Source organism: Amblyomma maculatum, chromosome 1 (genome assembly GCF_055883805.1).
Source record: "Amblyomma maculatum isolate TAMU_Amacu chromosome 1, ASM5588380v1, whole genome shotgun sequence".
In the NCBI taxonomy this organism is placed as follows: domain Eukaryota; kingdom Metazoa; phylum Arthropoda; class Arachnida; order Ixodida; family Ixodidae; genus Amblyomma; species Amblyomma maculatum.
Window position 1 is genome coordinate 372,630,293 of NC_139344.1, and position 23,592 is coordinate 372,653,884.

General features: G+C 46.1%; 1 protein-coding gene across 1 annotated transcript; it reads left to right on the top strand.

Moving 5' to 3' along the window:
• Window positions 1-200: 200 nt before the first annotated feature.
• LOC146208213 (arylsulfatase B-like) lies at window positions 201-23,365 on the top strand. The gene is made up of 9 exons (XM_084578242.1): window positions 201-293; window positions 3,962-4,121; window positions 4,922-5,034; window positions 7,021-7,131; window positions 9,471-9,596; window positions 14,292-14,418; window positions 16,259-16,555; window positions 18,715-19,241; window positions 22,211-23,365. Exons 1-9 carry the CDS (start codon window positions 201-203, stop codon window positions 22,376-22,378), a joined length of 1,722 nt encoding a protein of 573 aa, XP_084434368.1. The 3' UTR covers window positions 22,379-23,365.
• The last annotated feature ends 227 nt before the right edge of the window (window positions 23,366-23,592 follow it).

Genomic DNA, 23,592 nt, shown 5'->3' on the forward strand with positions numbered 1-23,592 from the left:
TGTGCGACACAAGATAGACGATAAACAGGCCGCAGTGTCACGTCGCGCTAAATTCTCTAAGTTCGCAACCATGAAACAGCTAGCCCAAGAGCAAACACTGAAAAACTTTCTGACTACTACACGCACTCTATCTTTCTCTTATTTTTACTACCTCTTCATTCCTAGGCTTACTAATTCTGCTCGCCCAAGCATCTTCTACCATGATCCTGCTCCACGTTCTTTGCCTGGCCTTCTCCGTAGTATGCGTTGCTGATAATCGTCCACACATCATCTTTATCATGGCCGATGACGTGGTAAGTACCACACGAAGAAGCCGCAGCCCGGTATTGTACAACGATTCTCTTTTCCTTCTATTCCATGTCTCTTTTTTGTCACTCCTCGCGATTGGTTCAAGAGACGCCACGGTCGATGGTCCCTATTTGTTATTCGGTGAATGCCCGCGATGGCGCGAGCGTGGCATCGCTACCGCCAATCACAAGTATCGCAAAAGAAAATGGAGAAACGATTGGGCGAGGTGAATGGCAAAAGGGGAGGACACTTAGGCGGCGCCGCTTTAAAGAGTCAGTCTACTTACGTTTGAACATTTTTTAAAGCGCAGCTCTTTGGCGCCCGTTCCTGGGTCTCGCGGCGGCGTCGGCGTCGTCGGCCTCGTAACCAGTACCGCCCCCTTTTCAGCCCCCCAGTTCGAGCCGGCGCTTCGGCAACCGGAGCCTCGCAGGAAGAGGTCAGGGGGGGTACACTCAGTGGCGAACGATGGGGGCAGGAGTGCGCGCAGCAACCGGAGAACACGAGGAGAAGGGGGGGGTGGGGGAGGAGGGTCGCTGCAGGCAGCGCTAGCAGCGACTGACTGATGCCGCTGACGCCGCTGGCGAGTCAAGACAACGTGCTGCGTAGAAGGCCTCCGCCGCCATGCAGAAAGAGGAGCCGCCCCCCCCGCCCCCCTTTTTGAGTGGTGGCGAGGGTGCTTTCCGGTTGTCGAAACGCCGGCTCGCTAAGCGGATCACGGTGCGTGCATCCCGTTCTCACTCGCTTCACTCGCTAGCGGCGTCAGCGGAATCACTCAGTCGCTGCTATCTGTTCGTCGCGCAACGTTCCCATGGACCCACGCGCTGCCTCCCGCAACCTCCCGATAACTCAATTGCTCTCTTCATTTCTCCGACCACAAAGCTTCTTTCATGACAGCCAAGAACTGTTAGTGGAGTGTTTCTTGAAGGAATACGTGTAAAAAATTAAAAAAAAACAAGTTGCCTGTAATTGTACATACGTGTCTTGCTCGAAATCTTTGCCTCAATTTATCGAGAAGGTGAAACAGCTGATGGGCTGAGCTCAAATTGCGCATTAAGAAGTAACGTAATCGTGGGCAATTTTTTTCTTGGTTCATTAGAAAGCTTCATCACCAATTAACGAATGCCCGGCTGTGGAGCTGAGAATCATGACAGAACCTTTTAAATCGTATTTTTACCATATAGTAATTTGAAGTCTCAGTGGCAGTCCACGTCTACAGGAGCTGGCGTAGTGGACACGACAGTTAGTATAGTAGCTACATGAAGCTCTACGAACACAACGACTGCCGCGTCGTCTAAGTCGCGTGCAGATATCGTGTCTTAACTAAGATACACAGAGTTTATCAAAACTAGAACTAAGATAACGGAAATAGCTTGAAATATAAGTAAATGTATAAAGAAACAAAATAAATCCTTTGTAACCTACCGCAGATACCAGTAACAGTTCGTGCTTGAAGTGTTGCTGATGGCTGCGCCGCTACAATTGTGGCGGTATTTTTGGTTGTGAGGTTTTCTGATTTGAGCGTAGTTTAAAAGCGAATCAAGGAAGATTAAAACTAGCTGCAATTTATTGGAAGAGAAAAAAGTAGGCTGCCTTAAGTTGATGTGAACATGAATACCCTAACCCATACATTCAGAAATTAGCCCAGCTTGTATCTTCTTCGGTGAAATAGCATCATTAAACCATATAATTAGGGATTTTTGCGCCATCTACCTCCCAGTGAACTCATGGCTGATCTCTCCCTTGACACGTGTAATGAAGCAAAGGCCAGCGACGATCTAGACATTCAATCCCAAGCCCTGGCATGGGCCTGTGTCACCCGGAATCCTCATGGTCTAGGAGCACATGCTGACCATCTTTCCAACTGCTAACTTTTATTTCAATGATAAAGTTGTATTTTCTTCTTTTCTTTCTGCATGGCGCTGTGGCATAATCACAAAATGTAATCGATTCACTTTAGATGCCTCAAACATATGAAATGTCAGTAGAAACCAAGGGACCCAGTATGTTGCCACCATCAACTGTAACCTTACTTTCCTGATCAATTTAAAATATAAATTTCTGGTTAATGCTTAAACCACGAGATTTTTTTTTTTAATTTGATTTTCGTCTCTATTATTTCACACGTACTCGTTAAAATGCGGTCTTAAGTTATCACAGCGTGGCAAGAACGCGTGACATAGATACAAAGCTTCGCCTTAACGGAGCCTTATACGGACGTGCCTCCGTGGCCTATAACAGTAGCGTGTCTTAAACAAGACCTAAAGATCCCGGCAGGTGCGAATCCCACCTCCCCCTTCCATCTCAAATGAGGAGTACGAGTTGGCAGCTCCTGTCACGTCACGTGGTCTTCTGACGTCACACAACCAGTCGACCAATCAGCGCTCTGTCACCTGCCAGGATCATACCCGAGAGTTCTCGCTCATAACGCGGACAACTCTGAATTTTCTGCATACCCAGGCATTTAAAGCAATAGCGTTGATAAAAGAAGACTCATTTTATTATAGTGCAATTCGTTCCTTTGGCTATTTGATCCGCGCAGGTGCCGCCAAGTGATCAGTCCCTGTTCTCCTAAATATATGGCGTCGGCTTTGTGAGCGAAAATTACGGGGACACTTATAAGTTCCGCATACGCTACCAGTACACATGTAAATCTCCCCTTTAACCAAGCGTATGAATGTGCTTGCGTTGCCTAGGTGTCCTTGGCTCAGCATCCAGCCCTGACCATGCCGATTGCGCGTTCATTTTGAATAGAATATCAGTAAATCGCTTTTAATCCCTGTCACGGCTTTCGGCCTTATCTCCAGTTTAGTATGAACCCTAGTCTTTAGCCTCCATGCTTCCGCTTCATATCTACCTGGAGGTAACACATGGAGTTTATATACTTGCCTCTTGTACGATAGCAGTAAATTTCCATTCATGATCTTAGAATACCTGCCAAATGTTTTCCACTCCAATCTTATTTATCTAGTTATTTACCTCTAGTGGTCCTAATCTGATGTCGCTATAAATAAGCTGGTAGCAAAGGGCATGCGTGCGGAAGAGAATCCGCAAAACGACCTGCAAACAGGAGCACTTAACGCTACTATTAAAGGCGGAGAATAACTGTCCCCCAATCCTTCTTATGGCCGCTAGCACCACCACCAGCACTGCGACGATTATGCACACAAAGCTGCACTCCGAGCAAAGTCCCTATTTGGTTGCACGTACGCGAAACGATGACAAATGCATTTATCGGGAGCCTTCGCTCCTTCGTTTCGGAAGTTAGCGAGGCTCAGGGCGCGAGTATGAGCACGAGCTGGACACAAGATCGCGCCACCATGCTCTTCGTCTTGTGATAAAATGGTTTAAGTCTAACAAAGCTCGTGCAGTTGAACGTGACTGCGGTGATACTGTTGTTGTGTGTGTTAACGTCCTCGTGTTTGTTTGTCTTTTCGCGCTGTTGAATAAGGTCATATTCGGCTTCGCGGATTCGTTTTGACTGCTACCATTTTACTAAAGGACACCCTCCGCCAAGGAACTGCCGCCATAGCAGCGAAGACTGTAAAAATGCCAGACTTCGCACCCCCCCCCCCCCCCCCATTGGTGATCGACTGCAGTAACTTTATGATCCTACAGTCTATGTGCCCTGCAAGTGGACTGAAAATAAAATGCACTTTGATCTTCCCGCTCGCAGGGCTGGGCGGACACGAGCCTTGCAGGATCCCGCCAGGTCCCGACGCCCAACTTGGACGCCTTGGCAGCACACGGCATCCTGCTGAGCCAGCACTACACGCTACAAACATGCACCCCTTCCCGGGCGGCACTCCTGACTGGCCTCTACCCCATCAGGATGGGTAAATAGATAACTGTTTTACAGACAGACGGACGAAGAGGCGGCGAGAGGGAGGGAAAAACGGGCGGGCGGGTGGCGAGCAAGCAAGCAGCCGTGCGTGCGGGCAGGCATCCAGAGGCAGGCGGAGACAGGCATGCAGACATAAATCTTTGTTCATAAGGGCCCTTAAAGCTCTAGAGAAAAGTCGAGGTGGAAACTGCCCCCTTACTCGGCTTCTTCCAGTGTTTCTGTGCTCTTGTTCCGTAATTAAAAACGCGTATCTATCCAGCGATTCACTTGATTTTAGCACGGCAGCGTTAGATTTCCCGCTACGGCGAAAATCGCACCGCCTCTGGTGTCAGTCCATGTCACGAAACGACTTGTCTAGGCGAGGTAGTGACGTAGCCGTGACGTCGGAGCAATGAAAATAAAAAAATGGCTGGTCAAGTGGAGGAATCAAAACTTGTACACTTGTGTCGCTTGCCGGACATGCTACCTTTGCTTCACCAAATAGCATTCGTTTAGGGAGAACAAGATGAAATATTGTACGAGAACTTCGCCTCGCACATCTTGCAGACTGTAGTGGAGCAACGGGTATGCAAATGTGTCAATGGATACAGTGGAACTCTTTAAAACTATAGCATAACACTCTTGTGGTATATTTATGTGCCATCTTTGGATTCTTTAGCTCATTTTCATTTTTGCATCTTTTTATTCCATATGCACCGCACATTTAGATACGCCCTAGCTATCCCGCTGCGAAGCCAGCGATTAGCGTAATCCGCACAGGATAAGCGGTGGATATTCGCGCATGCGCCGCAGGTCTGCAGCACGCTGTCTTGATTCCGGCCCAGCCGGGAGGGATGGACCCGAGCGTTCCCACGATGGCCGAGCGACTCAAGGGGCTCGGTTACGTGACGCACGCCCTCGGAAAGGTAAGCATATTCAGCTCATCCTCATACAGGCGTTTTGATGACCACTGAAGAGCATCGATGGCCCCAGCGAGAACTGTATACTGTCGATTTAAGATAACTCTAATTCGAAGGTGCGCCAAAATGTGTTTCGATTGGATAAAGTTTGGATTAAGAGGCTGCCTTTTTGATGCACCTGCTGAGAAAGGAGAGCTGACACTCAATTCTGAGTAGCCTGTTTTATTTTTATTTAACAGTCCGTAATAAATTAGAATACATGGACAACATGTATTCATGTAATTGTTCAAGACTCCTAAATATTTTCTTTTGTATGCGGTTACAGTTCTCTTTCAAAAGCCCGGTGATGGCTGTGATGTAAATGTATTTTACTGCTGACGTAAAGCTTAAGGAAACCGCATTATAATTGCTGTTTTGTCATTTTAATTCACTGCTGTTCTTAAAGCCAGCCTGTCCCAAAAGTCAAAATACCAGTGAAGGAAGAACGAGTTCTTATGCACTAATTTTCTTACGTGTCAAGTTATTTACAATAAACTCTGACGTCACAACAATCGCTGCGCTGTAAAACCTGAACCGGCGCATGATGAAAATGCGATAATGGCGAAATTGAGCAGATCGGAGACGTGCTAGCCTAGTCGTATAGTGGTGCGTTTATTGGACGCCTCCTGCGCACTCGCGGTGTCCATGTATCCTCAGTAGTAATTGCGAGCGGGCTAGTTGGCTATACGACTCCAACGACCTCCGGCGCTGCAGTAGCGAGCACATCATTCGTGTTAACGTCTTAGTTTAATTCTCTTGTGTGTGTATTGTTTTTTGTGTATAACCATGCATGCAGCGCCGGAGGTCGTCGAAGTCCATATATTGCCCTATTCCTTAAACTGCGCCTGCGTACGAGGGGTTCAGTAAACCGGTATACGTCTGAGCTAGTACGTCTCCGGTGTGCTAAATCTTTTTTAACAATTATTTACCTCCCACAGGCGAATGCCACGTGGTATTCCATGTGTGTTGATGTCTTGTGCAACATAAAGTACAAGCAACGAAAAATTGCTGCATCTTCTTCTTTAAGAGTCTAATGTTTCTGTGTCAATAAGATAAGTTCGCATTAGATATATGCGCAGAATCGTTCTCCCATGAAATGTTTATTTAGGCTAAGACCGAAGTGGGAGACCAGATAAATCAGCAGGTTGAAGGGAAAACATGGTTAAGAAACACAGACAGGTCTCTGTTTTGTTTAATGCGAACCGTGACTATATCTTTCACTTAGCTCGCTATTACCAATGCTTTGTTCAGGGGCAAGTGCACTAGAGCCAATAAGATGGCGGATTAGACGGAAAGATGTGATAACGGACAGTTTAAAAGCTCATTACGTATCGTGACAGTAACTCGGCAGTTCACAAGTTTAGAATGAATTTGAAGGTTCGAGATCCTTCATTCGTATACGTGCATTAGTTTCATTCTACCTATCAAATATACGGACTAATTCTTCAGTGTAAACCATAACCAACTTATTAGTGTCACTTTGCAGGAACTCTCACTCTTTCTTCTTTGTTTCACTATTTTGTACAGCCAGAACATGCAGATTTCATTAAACTGCAGCCCCTCAAATTTAATCTTATCGCCACCAAATTCAGATGGTAAGCAAGGGAGTGCTCGTACGGTCCGCGGTGGTGAAAAAAGAAGTCTGAACAAAGGAACAAATCATAATTGGTAGTAATGAGGGCCACTTCCGCTCACCATGTTCACGAACTGCTCTGCTACATTCTGTTTTGCTTTTAGATAAGAAGCGAAACATGAGTAGTACAAAAATCAATAACGTTCTCTAGTGCCTAAATCTTGTCCCGTTTCAGCCCTTGTCTAGTGCACAAGGACAATTAGTTCGGCGCTTAACTGCAGAGCTAGGCAGCCTCATTTAACCCGCTTAGTAATAGCAGTTGCTTATCGACCACATGGATAACAGCAACAAAAATTCCCTCACCCTTTCTTATCTTGCAGTGGCACTTGGGGTACTCCGGCCCTGAGTACCTACCTACGCGGCGAGGTTTCGATACCTTTTACGGGTACTATAACATGGCCAAGTACTACTTCACACAGAAGCTGAACTTTGTAAGTCTACTTCATTTCACCGCTTGATGTTCCAAGCCTGTTTGTGTATTTCATGATCTATACCACTGACGTGGCCATTGCCTTCATAAATTTTATCCTTGTTGAGTCCAATTTTTTAGTTTTACTATTCTACGAGTCACGGCAATAAAGAGAGAAGTTCGATGTAAAGAATGATTTCCAAGGAAGCGAATACATATTACGCCTATGACACAAAGTTAGAGGTATACAGTGGTGCGAGTAACTAGCAAGAGGTGTTAAAAAAAAATGGATACGTTAGAACTGCCCAAGTGAATTCGTTTCTCGAATAAAGTGCAAAGACATAGCAGGAAAAGCGGATAGTGGACAGGCACGAGAGGGATTTCGGGGTCGTTGATGATGTCCTTATATTAGTTTCTGTGGTTGCCTCTTTTAGGGCGAAAACCTTTTATGGCTCGCCGTCCAGTCCGTGGGTCCTCGGCAGCTGTAAATCATCTTCAGGAGGATTAATAGGATGGTTTCAGTACTGATAGTTAATCAATCAATGATGTATTGATAGGTGTATGAACGTTAGTTAACAATAATTTGTTAATTACTCAATCATAATTAGTTAATTACTCAACGATAGTCAGTTAATTATTAGAAGTAGTAAGCTTTGAGACATGTTAAACGCACGCACTGCGCATGCTCAGTAGGCTCGTACGCAAACCTCAACTGACACCCAGTAGCCGCCACAACTGTGCATGCGCAGTGACGTCACAACTGCGCAATGGGCTTTCGCCTCTGCGCATTTTAGATCGTCAAAGTGCCCCCTGAATTTTTTGCTTTTTCTTTCTGCTCCGTCATTTTTCAAAGAGTAACATCGCAGATTACTGATCAAGTGAGAACATGTACTGCGTCAGTTGGTCATCTGAACTGTCATCCAACGTTCACTTCATCAATAAAAAAGGGGGTTACGTTAGAACTATGCTGTGTTATGCAAATTTAATGTTTTCATTATTTCATTTTATTTCATTTTATTTCATTTTCCAGCATTTGGCGGTCTCCAGGCGAATCAGCTTGACAGTGCCTGGGGCCCGAATTATACGTTACTTTATGCTATGCACCTAATAACTTTTCCCTGCCTTACAACACAACTAATCCGCAAAAATTCTCGTCATTTTTATAGGACCTACAGTAAAAAAACTAGATGTTTTCAGACAAATTACGTACCTTTGATTCCACCCATTGCATCAAGAAGACGTATCGGGCAGTAGTCTTCTACGTGTGCGACGAGTGGGCAGGGGGCATAAGATACTACACCCATTGTTACTAAACCTACGCTGAGATGCCGAAGCAGCAGCCGCTGTCAGTAATGCAGATGGTAGCCCAAATGGCCGGCTAAGCTCCCACATAACCAAGACATGCGAGCTTACCTACATGGCCTTGGAGTTGCGTGCCAGACCCTGTATACAAGAGCCATGGCAGGTTTATTCCTATCCCGCCCTTCTTTTTCATAGGGGCTACCCGAGTCTGCATCTCCTTCCAACACTCTAACAGCGTGTGGCATCGTTACGTTACGAAGCCGATCGACGAATCAGTATTCGGTAATGGCACCTGCAAACTACTGCCTGCCAAAACGTTGTGTGTGTGTGTGTGTGTGTGTGTGTGTGTGTGTGTGTGTGTGTGTGTGTGTGTGTGTGTGTGTGTGTGTGTGTGCGTGCGTGTGTGTGTGTGTGTGTGTGTGTGTGTGTGTGCGTGCGTGTGTGTGTGTGTGTGTGTGTGTGTGTTTGTGTGTGTGTGTGTGTGTGTGTGTGTGTGTGTGTGTGTGTGTGTGTGTGTGTGTGTGTGTGTGTGTGTGTGTGTGTGTGTGTGTGTGTGTGTGTGTGTGTGTGTGTGTGTGTGTGTGTGTGTGTGTGTGTGTGTGTGTGTGTGTGTGTGTGTGTGTGTGTGTGTGTGTGTGTGTGTGTGTGTGTGTGTGTGTGTGTGTGTGTGTGTGTGTGTGTGTGTGTGTGTGTGTGTGTGTGTGTGTGTGTGTGTGTGTGTGTGTGTGTGTGTGTGTGTGTGTGTGTGTGTGTGTGTGTGTGTGTGTGTGTGTGTGTGTGTGTGTGTGTGTGTGTGTGTGTGTGTGTGTGTGTGTGTGTGTGTGTGTGTGTGTGTGTGTGTGTGTGTGTGTGTGTGTGTGTGTGTGTGTGTGTGTGTGTGTGTGTGTGTGTGTGTGTGTGTGTGTGTGTGTGTGCGTGCGTGCGCGTGCGTGCGTGCGTGCGTGTGTGAATTTATTCAGAGCATCGAGTTCCCGCAGAGAAATACAAATCTTAAGAGCGAGCGGATGTTGCAGACAGCTGCACTGATGTTCTTTCTCATCTCTCTTTGTTGGAACGCAGTACAACATCTGTGGCCGCGATTACTGGGAGAACGAGACGCTGGTGGCCGATAAAGATGGCGCGTACGACACCGACCTCGTCACCGACAGAGCCGTCGACATCATCTCTAGCCACGACTCCGACAAGGTTTGCGTGCTACGCAGCGCAAAAGCGCACCTTCACTCCTGGTTTCGAGGCAGAATTTCATTTTCGCCCCGTGGCATGTGTGTAGCTGCAGTGTTGCCTGCCGAAGAGTTGGAGCTGCATACGGGTTCCGAAAAAGAAAAAATAAGAAGCGTCCCCGGAAAAAGTTTCCTTTTGTGAACCAGAAAAAAAAAAATCCCAAAGTGGCGCCGTATGAGTTCCCGTATCAATGGTACAATCAAGATTAGCTGTCTAATGAAACGTGTTAGCGCGGTTTAATGTTCAATACCTATCAGCAGCATTTTCATTTTTTTTTTGTAATCAGGAAAGTTTTTGTTTCCTGATTCTTTCCTATTATTACGTGATTTATCACTGTTGTAATGTGCAATTTTAAAGATTGGCCGATAATTTTTTAGTATAGCAGTCCATATAGATAAATGCATGATTTTCTTTTTGCTTGTGCCAAAGCACCCTGAGGGAACTCAACACATTGTTCTAACGAACCTTTGCAGGAAATATCAAGAATTTAGGATTTTCGTGGTAATGCTGGATGTTGTGGTCTTTCTGCCGCTTGACAACGTAGAAGATTAAATAGTGTTTCGAAATGGCAAATACCGGACGCTTCCTGAGAAATACCACAATATTTTGATACGACCTATGTTTCTGTTCCCTACCGACGGACAAGCAGAACTAAAAAGGTGGCAATTTCGCGAGTAATACCTTCCAATTATCGCCCTGTGATGTAGAATGTTGACTCTTGGTGAAGGACAGGCAGCCAGCAACCACGCGCGTGGAAGCATAGGGGAGAAGGCTGAGAAGCAGGGTTCGTCACATCTGCTCAAACTTGCGGCAGTCCTTTTCGCGCCGAAAGAACTGTAGTCCTTCCCTGGGCTATCGATAGCTACAGAGATTCCGTTTCGCGTCGTGTGTTGCAACATTGTATTCGCCCTCATGGAAGTGATTTCATCCGTGGAAGCGATTAAACAATGAACAGATCTGAGGCGTGTATAAGAAATAATGCAATTAAAATGGGGTGGCTGAAATCAAGTGTTTCTCTAGATACGTCTGCTCTTCAATGTTGCCCCGGAAGAAGTTATTTGCAGTACGTGTGCTTTCTATGAGATTACATGCACTGCTTGCCGGTGATGCAAACTAGCACTGCACAGCACTTCATGCTAACACCTATTCTCAAAGTGGACAGGCCGATGGAGCACGATTTCTGCCAAGGGTCGAGAACTTTTCTTCATTTTTTGGTGAGAGGGGAGCTTTTTCTGGGGTAGTATTTCCCAGCGAAGGTTTTTTGCTACGACCACCATTAGGAAAAAATTGCACTAAAGAACCATGTAAAAAAATTCGACAAAACGTTGGCAGTTCTATTGTACTTTGTGTAGTTCTTAATTTTCCTTTAGTACTTTTCTGTTGTGACTACCCAAATTTTGATATTAGTGTATAAAACTGTATTGTCCCAACAGATTCACGGTCAAAGCGCACAGAAATTTGGTTACAACACAAAATTTGTTGCACTGTTCTTTCGACTGGGAACTGTATACAACCATGGAATCATCTCTATGTACTGCAATGTTGCAGTACACAGAGACAGTAGAGTACAATACAGTATTTTACTGTTGTAAGGAAGACATATATCTTCCTTACTACAGTAAGATGACATGAACAAAGCAAGTAGGCATTCTTATCTGCAGTTCCATTTATTTGCCCAAATTCTCTTTTTTTTTCCTCAATATTTCCTGCTAGTAGCCAAACGGTAGCCTTGTGAATTTCGCTGTTCGGAAAAAACGATAACTAGGCTCGTGATTCAAGAAAAAAAAAGGGCAGCACCTCAATAGAGGCCTTAGAACCGTTCAAACCAATGACATTAACTCGTTGCCGAAGAAGTCACGGCCAACCGTCTTTTACATGTCATTGCCGTTAGCCGGTGCACACCATCAAATACACTGGGACAAAGAGGGGTTGGTGAGCGGCTCAGATAGGACGTGGGAGACAAACTTCGTCACCGACTGGTTGCGTCGGCCTATTTTCTCGACGCGACATCTAGTAAATAGGTCGACGCAATTTGTTAAAGGGTCTCTTTGGAGGGGAGCTTGCTGCTTCCCAACTTCAGTCCTTGCTGAAATCAAGTCACCGCTGTAAAATTAATTAACATTTCAAAATGCATATAGTCAAAGTCGCTGTCAGGATTACACAGGCCTCTATATTCGTGCTGTTTACTATCTTACCGCAACGCTGCAGACATCTCACATTGCACAGCGATGATGTTGAGAGGTACGGTATAGTACCTGCCATCTTTTCCGGCTTTTCAGCACAATATACGAATTTGTACAAGCCTTACGACTGTGCTACCCTTGCCCTCAATCTTAAGGGCCCATGATATCTATTTACTAGATTTAGATAACGCGCTCTCCCAAAAGGTATCTCACTCGAAATCTCACTCCGATACTCACAAAGACAGCCTCTATGAATTGCTTCCATTACAATTTTATACCAAGCAGCATTTCAGGGGCCCTCTAAGCAAACAAATCTGTGAACTTTAAAAGCCTATTGAAACCGCGTCATTGCTACTGGTACCTAACGCCGAGTGCCGACGCAGGAAGGCAATATGTGACACCAGAGAAATCATTACAGCAGCTGCAACGTCATAATGACTTCCTTTACGCCCGGTGCAACAGTCATGTTTTTAACACGTTTGAGCACATCTTTCCCTCGGCCTTCACATTCTTTTTTAAATTGCATACAGGAACCCTCCCAGTCAAAACATGGATGGAAGAAAAGGACCTTTTTGTACCTTGGGGCTTAAACTGTCTGCTATGTAGGAAACCTGAAACAGTTGAGCACGTGTTCCTGGATTGTTGAGATGCGGTGTTTTACTGGGATGTTACAAAGGACGCTTAAAAAAGACCTGCCATTGACGCCACGTGGAATTCGATACTTGACAACTGTTAATGATGATTTTCAGTATAACCTCATCATGCTATTGGGCCTTCACAGTATTTGGAGGAGTAGGATGGCTTATAGACACTGTGGTGTCGATGCACGATCTGTATGTGATTATTTTGTTGAACAGGTGTATAAACTAAAAGAAATTTTGAAGCAGCAAGCCGCTGCCGAGGAGGTCTTGAGTCTGATGGGCGAACTTGTGGTAATGAAAGTCCATTAGGCACGGTTGTCAGCCAAGGGGCATGGCAACCACGATATTTTACTGATGTATTTGTACCAATTCATGCAATAAAAAAAAAGTCATAATGACTTCCTTTGGGCGCCCAATGCGCCACAAACTCAACGCAAGACTCGCCATATCCACAAACGTTTCGCAGCTGCTAAGCTGTTACTCTACATCGGTCCGCCTTCGCTTTATGCTTTTTGTCGCATTTCGGCCTTTCTTAGTAGCCTCGCTTTTCTTGTGCGTGTGACCACCTGCCACCTCTGGCGTAGTGCGACTCCGGCGTTGCATAGGACAAGTTCGACTCTTGTATCACGTGTGTGATATAAACACTAGTCATGGTAGCACCACTGACGTCAAGGTCCACATGACTTCTCAAAAGCACTAGGAGTGTTCAGCAAGCCGCAGACAACGCGCCACTCATGGCAGCTAGCGTTGTGGAAACGTAAGATGGTAGCGGCACGGAAAAAAGGGTTGCTTAGTACTTTGAAGAAAGAGGCATGTGCTCACTGACTGGCCGATATACTCACCGTTTTCAATAATTGGTTGCTGAAACAGCATCAAAAGAACGTCTGTGTGATTATGTTTTCTCACTAATGAATGTGAATAATGCTGTCTCTATTTTGCGATTAAAGGACTATAGACACCAAATTTTGGTGGCATTTTTCTTCTTGCTAATGATGCCTAAGTGATTCGTGTAGATAGATCCGAAAGTAGGTTTCGGCTACTATACCGCTAAATTATTTATAATTGAATTTTACTTTCTCACCAGTTTCGGTTTCAGCAGCCTTGAGATGGCTGTGACATCACTATCAGGTCTTGACGCGTGGTATGAGAAAATATCGATATAATCACTGATTCTTAACTTGTAGTAATTCCTGTTCTTGAGGTAGGCTGGTTTCATCGTTATAGTGAATTACACAAGAAGAATTACATTGATGTTTTTTGATCCCTCACATGACCTAGACTTGACTCTGACGTCAGAACCATCGCTGGGCTGCTGAAACCGAAACTGAAACAAGTGGGAAGAAAAATTTGATTATAAATTATTCAGCGGCCGTAGGCAAATATGACGTGGTGATGTGTGTACAGTGATGTTTTAGACAGCATTACAAAGGATAAAACATCAACCCAAAAGTTAGCTGTCTGTACTCCTTTAAGAGAGGTCATCGTGACGTCAAGCAACAGCCATTGAAGCCCGCTGGTTGCGTGATGTATTACTCGAACGCTCGGGCCCCGTGAGTTATTACTGAAGCTTTGCTGTGAAATATGATTATCGGTGTTTCACACATGTAGGTGTTATTGAGGAAAGAATTGAACATTTTAGCGATTTCCTGCGTAACTCAGTCACGTTTACGCGAGGTAGAAACGCCGGTAGTGTTCCTGAAGCCTGGCCTACCTTCTTATGGCGTCTGATATTTGCTTTATGGTACATTTAGCCATCACACTTCAACCAGAGCTAGAGTTCCAAAAACCACGGTATTGTCCAACACTGGCGGTGTGTATGAATCATTTCATGGCAGCCCCTGTTCATGTACCTGGCATTTCTGGCGGCTCATGGGCAGACGACGAACCTGACTGCGGACGCACCCGAGAGAAACCTCGCCAAATTCCCCTACATCGGAGACCATAACAGAACGCTTCTCGCAGGTGAGCAAAGCTTCCAAGTTCAAACCGGCCTCATGCGGGTCCCATTAAAGAGTAATTTAAGAGAAACGCGATATTCGTTAGCAGAGTACTTTCTCGGCAAATATGAGTGGAAAGAATAATGTAATGCAGTAATAAAAAAAAAACTGCCTTCTTTTGTGTCCTTTCAATTATCACTGGCAGTGCAGACAAGCACTAGCAGTTATCGGCTGCGGCACGAGATGGCATCCCCTCTGCTCTGAGTCTGCTCTTTGTTACTTATAGACCTGATAACGTTAACGGCCCCGTTCTGCAGAATATCCGTTGCCGGCGTCGGTGCTGTGACCAAAACATCACGGGCATGGCTCCGGCAGGTGGTGGTTAGACGATGTGACATGCTCATGTGCTGACTGGTCGTCAGGTTGTGTGACGTCATCAGACCACATGACATGGCCGATTTGGGGCGCACTGCCAACTTGGGTTTCATATCTGAGATGGAAGGGTGAGATCGGAATGCAGCCTTTTTGGACACTTACTCCCGAGTTTGTGTGCCCGTGCTTCCGAGCTGTTCACGCGGCTTGCTTTCCAATATCAGAAGTTCGTAATATGTGGGCATGCGTTATTACAGGAAAAAAATACGAATACAGACGAAAGTGTGCCCCATGTCTTTGCTTTGAAAGGTCATTGCACATTGATTATGCGTGTTTATACTAAGCATACTCTACCAGGCCACTTCCTAAGCTTTTCAGCACGCTGATGTATTCCTGCCCGAGAGCCTTCCTGCGGAAGAGGCTCTTTATTAAGACCCCATAATATGAGCAGCAGAAAAGGCGTTCGCAGAAACTGTTTGTATGTGTCAGAATCCTCGCCTGTTGTAAAGACGCTCCGATGAACCTATCGCAGTTTATAAGCGCCAAGAACGGTTGCGTCACCTTCACAAAAGCACTCCATTTTTGGGCTCTAAATCAAGTGCTACCTCATCGCAGTTATTAGGCTCTTGAAGTAACTTTTGCGAGGAATTAGGGTTTCACCAACCTAAAAGCACAGAAGACAAATATATTTCCTTCTCCGAAAACCATAGAATACTGTCCGATTTCCGTCTTCATCAAGTTTCATGCCTTACGACCCCTCCATACAAGGGGCGCCTAATGCCTCCAGTCTGCGCGCTGCCTGTGGCGACAGCAGTGCAGGCGGCGAAAGTCCGACTGTTCAGGAGGCGCGCACCACTTAAGCGGTTCAGCCAACAAGGCATACCTCGTGGCGGAAATTCAAACATCTCAAATAATTGCCACCGACCGTGTGCAGTAGATTCATCTCGACCTAGCCCACCTCGTGCTTATTGTGCTTCTTTCCTTTTAGATGCTTAGCCAAGTATACACGCGTACGCATCGGCGAAGCTTTAACAAAGTACGGGAGCGATTATAAACATCTACTCAACACCTACCGACCTAGTATCCTCTCGGGACATGCTTGACCGGCGGTTAACTAGCATTTCAATGCAACATATTTATTGTTTGTTTTGGTAAGAGGGGGAACCTTTTTTGTGAGAGGTGGCGGGTCTAGGTAGACAGTGTTCTGTATTCGCGCTGGCAGGAAGCGTGCTTGCTCAACGGCATGGCGAGTTTACGACGCACAGCTCTCACGTTCGTTATAACCGGGCGGTGCAACCGAGGTTGTTCGTTTTTATCTGAGACGAAACGTCACAACGTAAACACGCATATTTTGACGGTATATAGCTGAACCGTCGTTCGTAATAAGCAAGCGTTTGTTATAACTGCTGCTTTTATAAGTGGGCTCCCGCCCCCCCTCCCCCCCTTAAATTCATCTTTGTTAACAAGTTGCACTGATTCTCCCATCTCTCCAGGTGCTGTGGACGCCCTGGACGAGTCCGTAGGCCGCATTGTCGCAGCCTTGCACCGTCGTCGGATGCTGGACAACAGTGTCCTGGTGTTCACTAGCGACAACGGCGGCATCCCCTGGGGAGTTTTTTCGAACACCGGCTCCAACTGGCCCCTGCGGGGCACCAAGGGTACCGTGTGGGAAGGCGGGGTTCGCTTGCCAGCTGTGGTGTGGAGCCCGCTGCTCGCTCCCGGTTCCCGCGTGGTTGTACGACACCTGATGCACCTTGTCGACTGGCTGCCCACGCTATATTCGGCAGCTGGTGAGGAGAGTTCTGCTTTGCTCGCTATGCGTGCAGGCAGAACGTCACTTTACAGATGACCCGCCTGTTCCATGTTGAGCTTGGCACTAGTAGCTAAGTAAGCAATGAGCTACTGGCGCGGCTACTCCAGATGTTATTGAGTAGCGTTTGGCGACTAGCCTAATGATTTACTGATTACCTGTAATGCCCTCGAACATGAGGTGATATGGAATAGCTCATTGCGTCAGGTCCCCTCTAACTTAGGGAGGATATACCTTACAGGTGACTTCTATTACGTTCAATGTACCCTCCTAGTTTAGCAGTCGCTTCGAAAGAGACCATAAAAGAGGCCTCGATAAAGTTACTCTCCGCTTACTGCAGTGAAGAACTGGAATTAGAGGTTAAGATTTTTGCCACCTTGCATTGCAAATAATAGCGGCAACTGCGCCACTAAAGCGAGATATCCAATAAATGTCGAAATAAAGCTAACCATTCGTGTCAAAGTTTTCTATCCTAGAGTTTGCTTCCCAGCAGTGTAATGAGCATTTGGAGGAATACTTAGCTTTCTAGAATAGTCGACTTTTGTGGCCTGCTTCATTGTCGTGAAGGTAGTTAGCAGACAGAAACCACGCCCCTAAGTCAACCGGTTCTCTAGCCAGAAAAAGCTTTCCACAGAGCTATGTCAAACTATTTTCTATTCAGAGGAGTGAGCAGGCCTAGCAGGAGCTTGACAGGCGGAACCCCTAGCAGCAGATGAAATGTGCTCCAATTCATCTGCGCACTATTGTCGTGATGTCTTTGTTAGAAGTTGTGCATACATCAACCACCATTTCCGAGGGAAAGCTTCTTGATAAAACAGTTGCGACCATTTCAAAATATAATAGAGAAATTGAGTTTTCTTAAACAAAAAATCAGCTCCGTACCCAACTCTAGATCTGGATTTGGCTCTTCTTCCGTATCAATAATCTCCAAGATGATCTTTAAGTTCAGCAGAGACGCTTGAGACATTCTACGTAAAAAGGTAAAAGCTCGCTCCCGCAACGCGCAGCGACGATGCCCGAATCTCACGCTTGTTCCTGTGGCGCGCGCCACCACGTTACCGCGGTATCGCGATGCATTCAGCACTATTCTAGATTGGTGTTCCTGATTGACTTAATAACTTTATTGAGCAGAGATAAGGGAGGGGATGTGTAAGTGGAGTCCCTAAGCGGCTGCCGCTGCTATCCGCGCGCGTGTCACGAGGGCCCGTTGGGCCTCCTAGTCAAGAGCTGGATAGGGCAGCCTCCCACCCCTCAATAGTCGGCACTGCATTTCGGTCATCAGGTGGATTGTGTGGGCAGGTCCACACCAGGTGATGCAGGCCTGCCTTCTACCCGCAATCGCAGAACTCAGTGTGTATTGTGTTTAAACGGACTGGTGTGTTATATGTAACTATCTGTAGGCGTCGCCATCTAACTTCCTCCGCTTTGGAGAGCCATTTGTCTATTCTAGCTCCTCTAACGGTGCCCTCTGCAATCCTGTGCGCGATGCATGACGGGGATTTTCTGCCGCTTGCTGTAGACACTTCCTGTCCAAGCCAACCATGAGCCAAGTAAGGCTTTCGCCTTAATAATTTTGTAGTTATTTCATTATTCTCTCAACATCATCGCGGTGTATCAAGGAGGTTTGCACCTTGGGGAGTATCAAGGATGTTGTTCTTTGCTCAGAGAAGAGAGAGACAACTAAAGAGGTGATGCACCTGTTATGCAGTCGGTGCTCACTTAAAAGCCGATTGGCTAAATTTATATAATAGTCACTCTGAAATCGCGGTGCACTGCCGAAGCATTCGGGCCAATCAAGCGACTAAACCTTCCTGCAAATAAACACAGTTGATTTATCACTATTATGAAGATAAGCAAGACTATCTTTGGTATACAATGCGAGAAATTACAAGCTGGCAGTGTATACAGCGCCGTAGCATTATACCACAACTGTGGTAACCCACTGTTCTTCAGAGATACGTACATCTCCGAGCCATTATCACGTAAATTATCATTTTCAGTACATATTAAAAAATGAAGTTCGCAGACAGGAACACGGACGTGCATTTCGTATACACTGATATACACCTGAGTTACCAACAAGAAAAGGCAAACAATGTAGTTTCATCTTACAAACGCACGCTCACTGTTCTCGACCAGGGGGCCTCACCAATGACCTGGGCGACATCGACGGGATCGACCTGTGGCCTGTTTTGTCTGCGGCGAAAAGCAGCAACGACACGTTATGGCCCCGCACCGATATTCTTATCAACTTCGACACCGGTTCTGGGTTGTCGGCGTACCGGCATGGCGCTTACAAACTCGTCAAGGTCACAACTCCGAAGGCCGAAGAGGCTCGATATCCGTTCGATGACCCCGGACTCCAACGGAATGTGCCTACGCCAGGCGGCATGCCTCCTGGCCAGGGTGGTAAGGAGGCGACGGAAAGGCTTAACACGCTGATGAAGTCATCTCTCGCTTGGAGGACTCTGCAAAACTTCTATGATGATGGTGACGCAAGCAGTCCTGACAGCCTGCCACCCGACTGGCGTGAGCAAGCTGCGGTGCTGTGCGAGCCGCAGGACGGGACCATTCCCGGCCTCGAGCAGCTGCGGGAGGGCGACTACTTGTTCAACATAGAGACGGACCCGTGCGAACTTGAAAACTTGGCACCCAGCCTACCGTCGGTAAGAAAGGGGCTCACATAAAGAAGCTGAAGCTATGCTCTCATTGCCACTCAAGAATGATGTGCAAATACCCTCGAACCAATGGCGGCATGCCATGGCGGCGTCGTAGCCAACTGATCTGCACCTTCTAGCCAGCACTGATGCTGGACTAGTACAGGACAGTTGACAGCGACGTCATGACAGTAGGCCGACGCATTTGTTTGTAAAGCGTTCGCTGCTCCGTCTTTTACTTGCATTCCGTCCTAGAATATAGAAATGGGTGTACATCGTCCGCGAACCTCTTTTCTCGATGAACCGACACACAAGCAGGTTGCTTGTACCTTCCTTTTACCCAATTTCCCTCAAAGACTAAATATCAATAATGAACATCTAAATTCTGGCAAATGGCACGCGAAGGTCGTTCGCCAGAACTGAACATCTTGAAATTAAGCAAACCACAAAGCTATAAATTCACGTATACCATTCTAAACGTATCATCGAATGATTTCTAGTGACTTGCGCGTGATGGGGCAAGCAGTAAAACTTGCACAGTTGCAGCTCGCCGCCGCATTATCATACGCATGCCCTAGCTCGCCCAGCGAGGAACCCTGGATTGAACCAACTTTAAACTGAGCCACTTTGTTGCATCACTACGTTATGAGCTGCACATTTCGGCACCAGAATTTGCATTCCTACGGGCGCTCCATATAAGATGCGTCTCTCCGCAAGCGAGCCTGAGTACATAGGTGACACTGACAGGCGCGGCATCTACAGCTTGCATTATCCAATTTCATGAATCGACCGCCAGTAACTGCTACATTTTAACGCGATAGAAAATCTGACTTATTCATTGGTGTGGTCACCTTTGTGAGCGGAGAATCCCTCGAAAAATCTTATTACAGGTGACAGTGAGAGGTGACAAGGCCGGGTACTGGTTAAGCGGTGGATTGCATGATGTCACGAGACCATGTGACGTGACTCAATTGGCAGGAGCGCCCAATAACTCGGGCAGCTGTTTTGATTTGAAAGTTTGAGTTGGTAATCGAACCAGGGGACCCTTTTAATCCAAGTCAGACACGCTGCCCCCAGCCACGCAGGCACATTAATTCGTAAAGCCTTGTTATAAAGCGGGGCTTTACGCCTGTGTCGAGCAGTTTCAGATAATCCAGTAGCTTACGATTATATGCTAATCCGTATGTGTAAGATTACAGAGACACAGATTAAGGGATTGGTGATTTAGTGAGCAGCACAGTAACAAGGATCACCAGGCAGAGTTAGGCGGACGCCGTTCGCTTTCGCCTCATACACTAAAAGCGGATATTAAGTGCACCTCTCCTAAACTTTTTTTGTGCGGATATCCATCAAAATGAAGAAACTCGACGCATCTGCTTCCAGGCCTGTGATGCCTTTGAGGACACGCGGGAAGAGTGCGTTTTGCGCTTTGTGGAAGTCTTTATATACTATATATATATACTCGTGTCAGCTGCTGTTTAAATAAAGGCTGAGCTCCGAGAAATAAACAATTTGGGTAATACGAAGAGCTTCACCACCGCCCTTAGTGAAACAAAGATTGTTCAAAAAGAGAATGTTAAAGTTTTAAAGGTTACAGGTCGAGTGATTTGCATCGGTTTGGTTTGGTTTGGTTATGGGGTTTAACATCCCAAAGCGACTCTGGCTATGAAAGACGCCGTAGTGGAGGGCTCCGGAAAAGCGAAAAGCGGCCGCCGATCTCGGTATTCAATTCCGCATCATTGGGAACAGTAGTCAAGCGCGCCCTAACCACTGCATCACTCCGGCGGGACTGCTTTGTTTCAATTGTTCATTGATTAACGAAAATGGCTATAATATCCAGCAACTACAGAAGTTCATAAAACAATACAGCCCATCAGGCTATTTTTCGGAGGTGTTGTTCGAGTATAGAATTTATTCACATTATTGATCAGGTCACTGCTGAATGGTCCATGTAACCAGCCTCTCTATGTGGCATTCATATATTACGGAAAAAGAATGACTCAATAGAAAGGTCGACAGTGGTGCAGACACTGTTTAAAGAAAGTTTGAAGAGAGATATGTGAAAATGCTGCCAAATATATAAACGGAACTTGTGGCGAAATGTAGATCGGAAAGCGTATTTATGATGTGATACGCAGTATCCGCGTTCAGTTCACGGAAGTAAAATAACAATTTTTGCATGCTGCTAGTACTCACATATATTTTGTAGACGATTTTGGAGAATATCAAGAAGGCTTGGAAATTGCATGACGGTAAAGGGGGCTAGGTACGAAAAGGAACATCGGTATTATCGCCGATATTATCTCAGAACGAAAAGTGATTGGAGCTAGCTAGCTCCAGAAATTTTTGACACAGCGTGAGCTAGTAATTGCCTTAGTATCTGTTTCATGTGTTTTATCGTGAATGCAATACTACGACGGCCAAAGCGAGACCTAGAGTGGCCGCAGCTACGCCATGAATAGACGTAGCTACGGTCAACAAAGTCAGCCTGCCATGACATTTGAATTCACGTTACCCTTATGCCACGGGCAGGAGCTGCCAACTTGGGTCGCTCGCTCTTTTCATACGGGAGAGTGATATCAGAGTCAGCCTGCCAGAACCGTTTGCATTCTCGTTACCCTACGACACGCAGGCACGTCCATACGGCTTGGTTGAAGCGTGACTTTATATGTGGGCTGGTAGCTTACGCTCTCGCGTCATACCCTTAAAGGATGAGCTTAAGTGTCCCCAATAATGTAGCGCCTTATACTAATAGGGCGTGATAGGGTATTAATGTAGCAGGCAAAAGAAGCTTCCGCCGTTGTTTTCGCAATTCAGCTAGGGTTAACCAGAGCTAAACCACAACTATGTTTTTCCTCATCACCGTACAAGCAATCATGAAATGACTAGCGAGTTCTTGAAACTGATGCTTGAGGCAACCTCGGTCGGTGCATAGAAGCGAGACCTGTATATGCAAGCAGAACTCGCTTTCTTTGCAGATGGTGGAAAAGCTATCCGAGAAGCTCAATTCGTACGCGCCTATCACGAAGTCACCAGCGAAGCTTACGACGGACCCAGCTGGGCTGCCCCGAGTTCACGACTGCGTTTGGGCTGCCTGGAAAAACACGCCGCCGCAGATGCCAAAGCAGAGCTGTCTCTGCCCTTGACGCCGACTGCGTGTTACTGTTATACCTGTTGCACTCTTGCCAATTTGTTGTAACTTCATAGCATCGTGTAGGGACAACATAGGCCACAAGCGATGTGCCACCTGTCATTCGTGACGCAGCAGCCCAGTGCACTCGGTCCGACCCAGGCCGCCGCCTGTTGTGTGGCCAGCTGCATAACGTTACGTTTCTAAAATATTTGTTTGGTTTCATCACAGAGTTAACAATCCCCAGTCGAAAAAAAACTACAGAGCTGTGTCAAAAATACGACAAAATATTGTGTAGTTCTGTCGTACACGTCAGATTTTTCGGTAGTTCTGTAGTACTTTTCTGTAGTTCTGAAGTTTTTGTGAGGTCGTTTTCTGTTGTCTGTAGTTCTGTAGCACTTTTCTGTTGTAACTACAGAAATTTCTGATGTTACTACTGAATGTCCTGTTGTCACAACAAGATTCTCGTCAAAAACCGCACAGAAGTTCTGTCGTAACAGAAACTTTTCTGTAGTTTTTTTCGACTGGATAAGATTAACTACTATGCGCGTAATCACTTTTCTTCGAAAGCTTTATGCTTCTGTGCAGTGTGATTGTTTAATACCAGTTTATTCGCTAATGACCTTATGATCAGAGTGTTATTGCGTCACAAGTGAAGAGAACAAAACGGCCATGATGAAACTGCTCTGCACTTGTCTCAAATTATTGTAATTTGAAACTTTTTTTTTCGCTAAAATATCCTAACAAGGAGTGGACAAAAAAAAACCATCTTTCGTTACACACAGTGTAAGTAGGCCCTAACCACGTAAATGGCGGCGAAAGACTGCCACCGTGTCCTTCCCTGCTGTTGGCTCCCCAAATAACGCCCGAAGGACTCATTGTTGTGCACGGACACACGTCGATGGGTCAGCTGCAAGCAGAACCAGCACCCTTCCTTCCCTTTAACAACAGAAAAAAAAAACAATGCCGACAGTGCATCGGCATAGCACAAGACTGCATTGGAATGTCGAATATAAGAGCATACTGCCTAGCATTAAGCAATTATTTTAATGAGGCCGCAAGTTATTGGTACAACAGAAAATAAAAAGCTAGTCCCTAAAACTTAACAAAACAGCTACTTGTGTCACTGTTTCTGAGCAAAGAATAGCCGCGAACAAGGTAGTGGCACAAGCCTACTCGCGTGCGCTGCTGTATTTTCCCTCTTGCATGGGAAGAGTGCAGCCGTGTTCC